Source organism: Aedes aegypti, chromosome 2, assembly GCF_002204515.2.
Source record: "Aedes aegypti strain LVP_AGWG chromosome 2, AaegL5.0 Primary Assembly, whole genome shotgun sequence".
NCBI classification, from domain to species: Eukaryota; Metazoa; Arthropoda; class Insecta; order Diptera; family Culicidae; genus Aedes; species Aedes aegypti.
Window position 1 is genome coordinate 310,428,971 of NC_035108.1, and position 6,000 is coordinate 310,434,970.

A 6,000-nucleotide genomic window follows, 5' to 3' on the forward strand; every position below is an offset into this window, starting at 1 on the left:
TCTTAAAAAAATTCAATCAATTGTATCCGCTAATGCCACGGGTACCTGAAACTTAAATCTGTTATGCAAACTAGAAACCTCAGAAAATCCATAAAGTTTATCCATAAATTACGTCTCACAAAATATGGCCATTTGCAATCTCTCTTCCCCGTATATCATACTTTTTGTTATTTGTGGTTCACAATGTTAAGTAAATTTTGTGTGCACAGATGTATAGATTATCTCCTCTTGTGGTATATTGTTCAGACAACAATTTTAAATTTTTTATTGGCGTTGTTTATTGTTCAGCGAAGACCAGTGCGCGGAATCAGGGCATTATATAAAAAAACCTGACCTAATTCCGCGCATTACTTTTTGGGATGAGACTCAATAATTATGCTAATATTTGATAAGATTTCATAGAAGCATCATGAAACATATCTGTAGCAAGTAGTTCCATAGAAAATTGCATAAAAAATAAAACATTTTCAATAAAAAAATCGCTTTTGTTTTTGTCCTACAGTCTTAGCACGGACGCTAAGGAAATTAGAAAAATGGCGTCAACTTCGACGGGCCTCCACTGATTATTTTTTACGCCGCGAAAAAATGCCTTATTTGCTTTAATTGATGATTCGAACTTATTCTAATAGTAGTAGCATCAAATGGCATTGAAAGTTGTTGCAATATTGATGTGTATTTCCATATATAAATCGTTTTGTATGAAATGCGCGGAATTAGGCAATGCGCTGAATTAGGGCACTTTACGGTATGGGGTATATTGCTTATACCCCGTCTAAAGGCGGGGTTGGGTATTAGAGGGTTAACTATATCTGCATTATACGATTAGAGTTTTGAAACAAATCGAGTCATGTAAACCCCCTAAGTCGGCATCCATTTATTACGTAACGCTTAAATTGGAAATTTTCGACCCCCTCCCCCCCTTCGTAACGCTTTTTGTATGGACATTTTTAAAATTTTGTATGAGTCGTAACGCTGGAGCCTACCCCGTGTAGGGGAATGTGGGGCAGTTTGGAGACCTTAAGGAAGTTCGATAAAAGTGCAGAAAATATAGAATTATCAGTTCTTTGTACTATTTCCAACAATTTTTAGATCCGCACGATTTCCGTTGTCCTATAAAGTTCACAAATGAATGAATGATTTTTCAAAATTTGTAATTTTTCGTGTCGATTTTTTATCGATGGGATGATATGAGCACCCTATTTTAGATTGTGAAATTATCTTATAGAATCATGTAATATAATTATTTTGTTCACTCAACTGGAAATTAATTAGTGTTTAAAAACACTCTTTGCAAAAAGATTAAATTTTAAAGAACATTGTAACAATCAATCATCAACATTCTACCATCAGTGCACCAGTTTCCGCTCATGTTCCAGTAGCCCGCTCACACTGAAAAATGATAAGTTAACACAACGTAAATTTGAAAACTTTAGCCGCTATACAATTGAAATCGACAAACAGAATCATACTGTGGACATTTTTTTGTGTATTTACTCAAATTACCTTACTTTTTGAACTCGTGAGCGGACTACTGGAACATGAGCGGATACTGGTAAATACGTTGATGGTATTTCGAGTATAATTTATTCATTTTTCTATTACTTTAGGAAACTGACTTATAACATACATATTGCTTAATTTCCTTGCCAGCTTTGGAGTTGCATTTTACTTCAGTTGAAATTTTAAAAATTTATGCAGTTTTCAAGAGGTGCTCATTCCAATCCATTGGCGAAACCGCCCCGACTACCCCTATAGGTATTTGTATTCTGCATTGTTCATACAACACAAGAACCAGTTCGCATTATTGCTTGGAATCGATATGTCTTAAAAAAATTCAATCAATTGTATCCGCTAATGCCACGGGTACCTGAAACTTAAATCTGTTATGCAAACTAGAAACCTCAGAAAATCCATAAAGTTTATCCATAAATTACGTCTCACAAAATATGGCCATTTGCAATCTCTCTTCCCCGTATATCATACTTTTTGTTATTTGTGGTTCACAATGTTAAGTAAATTGTGTGTGCACAGATGTATAGATTATCTCCTCTTGTGGTATATTGTTCAGACAACAATTTTAAAATTTTTATTGGCGTTGTTTATTGTTCAGCGAAGACCAGTGCGCGGAATTAGGGCATTATAAAAAAAAAACCTGATCTAATTCTGCGCATTACTTTTTGGGATGAGACTCAATAATTATGCTAATATTTGATAAGATTTCATAGAAGCATCATGAAACATATCTGTAGCAAGTAGTTCCATAGAAAATTGCATAAAAAATAAAACATTTTCAATAAAAAAATCGCTTTTGTTTTTGTCCTACAGTCTTAGCACGGACGCTAAGGAAATTAGAAAAATGGCGTCAACTTCGACGGGCCTCCACTGATTATTTTTTACGCCGCGAAAAAATGCCTTATTTGCTTTAATTGATGATTCGAACTTATTCTAATAGTAGTAGCATCAAATGGCATTGAAAGTTGTTGCAATATTGATGTGTATTTCCATATATAAATCGTTTTGTATGAAATGCGTGGAATTAGGCAATGCGCTGAATTAGGGCACTTTACGGTACGGGGTATATTGCTTATACCCCGTCTAAAGGCGGGGTTGGGTATTAGAGGGTTAACTATATCTGCATTATACGATTAGAGTTTTGAAACAAATCGAGTCATGTAAACCCCCTAAGTCGGCATCCATTTATTACGTAACGCTTAAATTGGAAATTTTCGACCCCCCTCCCCCCCTTCGTAACGCTTTTTGTATGGACATTTTTAAAATTTTGTATGAGTCGTAACGCTGGAGCCTACCCCTCTCCCCTTCGAGCGTTACGTAATTTGTGGATGCCGCCTCATGAGTGTCGTTTTTTATAGGTCCGCGGAGGCTTCGTCTACGATTTCGGAACGGTTCCGAACAGCGAAAATGTCAACGCTTCCCAGTTGCACCAATCACGCTTCGGGCTGCTGAGCCAGGCGATAATGCTCATCGTCATTATCGGTTTCCTCACATCGGAAACACTCGGAGACTTCTGGAAGAAAAAGTACGATGCACATATTCCCCAACTTTGGAATTGTTCTAAACGATTTGTCTTTATCCCACAGGATTCCAGTATATTCACGCAACTGGCACGATATTTTGTTTCGGCTAGCCGAGGTTGGCGTTGCTCTGTGGTTCCCCTGTTGTCTATGGAACTCGATGGCGCCGGAACAGCTGTGGATCTTGAATCCACGCAAGCTGCTGACGCGCCAAATCGACCCGGTTGCGGCCGGCGCTGTCAGCTCAAAGGAACCGGAGGCTTCCACTTCAAATGCCGAAGAGGGGCAATCGTTTTTGGCCAAGAAGGACTGCTGGATATGCTACGACAACGAGAAACAGGAACCGTTGATTCAGCCATGCAAGTGCACCGGTGACGTTAGCTCGGTGCATCACGAGTGCCTACGGCGCTGGCTGGTGGAAAGTTGTGCCAATTCTGACGTATTGAAGTGCAAAGTATGCGAGTCGCCCTACGAGATCGAACGATCCAATCGGTAATTGTCGGCAAATATTTTGCATTTGCACCAACGTAATTCTAATTCCTTTACAATACATTTCAGTCTTGACTGGGAGAAAGGCTTCACCATCCAGCACTGGGCCAAAACGATCATAATTGTAACGCTGATGTGTATAACCGGCGCGGGCGCATGGGTCATCATTCAGCTAAACGAGGACTCGTTCGTCCGGGTGTTGGTAGCTGGATTTGCTATCATCATCGGCTATATACTGTTCAAGATGCTTGGCGAAAACACGGTAACGGCAATCGAGCGTGCCAAGGTAAGTTCGATCAATATCGTTACCTCGTCTAGTGACTTGAACAATAGCGGAGTGCACGAAAAGCTCAACACCATATGTCAAGATGTTGAGTGCAAATAAGTGGAGAACGAGATATCTACTCACCAAACAATAAACAAAAATATCTGTGACTGAACCGTAGCCGAAGTAGAGGGTGAAGACGTACAACGGAATATTGTGAATATGGTTCTCTAGGTTTAGTAAGAATGTGTTTTAGTCGATATGATGATATCGTGTAAGTTTTTTCAGTAGCCTGTGGGAGGTGGATTCAAGCTACACATACACATATGAAAGAATATTTAACGAAAGGCCCCAAAATACCTGAGATTCATTTTACGCAGTGCCGATAAATTGTCATACCCGCTCTTAGAATTTGCAACTATAGCTTTTTATATATTTACTTTTACAACAATGTATGATCGGAAGTGATCGCAGAAAATCAAATCTCATCTAGACATTATCGCTCCATAACTATCCCAAATATCTTGCATAAATGATGCATTTATGTGTTCTATAAACATACAGGGTATGATAGATGGAAACAATCGCCTTTAATCTACTTTATTTTGTTGATATCCAACTTATGAAAGATAGTAAGCATGCAACATTACTGAAATTCAAATCTCATAACAATATAACGGTTGCATTCAAGAACCTGCGTAGCCAAGAAACGTTATTTTGAAGATTTTTTTTGTCAAATATTGTTCAAATCGAACCTTAGGTTATCTGGATCTAATGTGAGAAATGTTTGACCAAAAATTCTCCAACACTTAGGTTTGGTGCGCATTTATTGTTTGAAATGAGTTCATAGCGAATTAAAGTATTATCGTTTGTGATTGTTTCCATCTATGGTCTTATTGTCTGATAACCCATGCCTTAACTATGATATGGCAAAATCAATTCCGTTTATGCGATCGTTTTCCGAAAATCATCGACGAAATATTTAATTTCTCCCAACTTTATGTCCGTTTAAAATTGAATCCCTTTCTTTGTGTTATAGTTGATATTATTTCTTATATTCTAGCTTTATTGATTAGCAAACAAATTGCGATACTTATTTTTACGATACAACACTTATCATACGTGTGAGCCGTACTAATTTCTAATCTATGTTTTTATTATACGTGTTTGATGCAAACAAATGCAAGCAAGTTAGTTAACAGAACAAAACGAGGAACATAAATACACACCTCTTATCATCAATCTAAGGTTAGTAAAGGAGTGATTGGATCGATTTCCTTCCGCGCAATTGTCTTTTGGCTTGCTTGATCAAAGGTAGAGAGAAAATGCACCAAAGTGAGAAATGTCGAGTGATTTTTTATCGAAGGCAAAATTCATCCTAAATTAGAAAAATAACCCCCGAATCGGCGGAGATGCAACAAAGCTGGCATAAGTAGGTCAATTTACTATATCCTCATAGCGAGAACAATTACATATTGCTACTACTATATGCTAATATCTAGAGCTTAGGAAGCAAGCAGGTCAAGTAAAACCCGTGTGTGATCTCATGGCATTTTGGATTGATGAAGTGGGAACTTTTTGTTGTTAAGGTAGAAACGAGATTGATGTTAAGGGACCGGAAGGAAATCGATTGTCGAACTACGTATTTAAGGCTGTATTTAGGTACATGTGTGAGTTTTGTCCAAATCACATGCATCGGACTGTTTCCAGTAGAAGGAAGTGTAGCACAAAAGTAGACATTTTGAAGTTGTTTAGTTGCAAGCCGAGATTAAATAAACTGCGCACGTGTGTAATGGATTTAGTTGTACTGTGTTGGTTTGCCCAAATGAACGAAATGTTCTACTATTAGTCGCATATTATCTATGACCTGCTGTATATTTTTGATAATGTTTTGTAACTGATTTCGATTATGTCCAAATGATCTATTATCTTCTATTTTACGTGATCCGTATGTGTATTGAAAGCTAACCCGAGATTGAAAACATGGTTATTAGATTAATACGATCAAATGATCGCGCAAAAAATAAACATCTAGCAATTGAGTCGACATGAAAAAATCCTAACGAACACATTATTCGCTCCTGCGTAGTTTGATCATACAAATGAAAAAAAAAATCAATTTAATCTTAAAAGAGATTGAACAATGGATAAGATGAAACAAATAATCTTGGTTCGAATTCCATATTTAAAAAAGAAAACGTTTTGAATCATGTA

At 37.3% G+C, this 6,000-nt stretch overlaps 1 protein-coding gene across 2 annotated transcripts in view; it reads left to right on the forward strand.

Annotated features, from left to right (window-relative positions):
* Positions 1 to 6,000, forward strand: part of LOC5564978 — a 99,001-nt gene extending 93,001 nt beyond the window's left edge. For both annotated transcript variants that reach the window (XM_001649280.2, XM_021845696.1), the window contains exons 6-8: positions 2,871 to 3,037; positions 3,099 to 3,524; positions 3,591 to 6,000. In XM_001649280.2, coding sequence (XP_001649330.2) covers positions 2,871 to 3,037; positions 3,099 to 3,524; positions 3,591 to 3,906 — 909 coding nt within the window. In that variant the 3' untranslated portion in view covers positions 3,907 to 6,000. The remainder of the gene's footprint in view (positions 1 to 2,870; positions 3,038 to 3,098; positions 3,525 to 3,590) is intronic.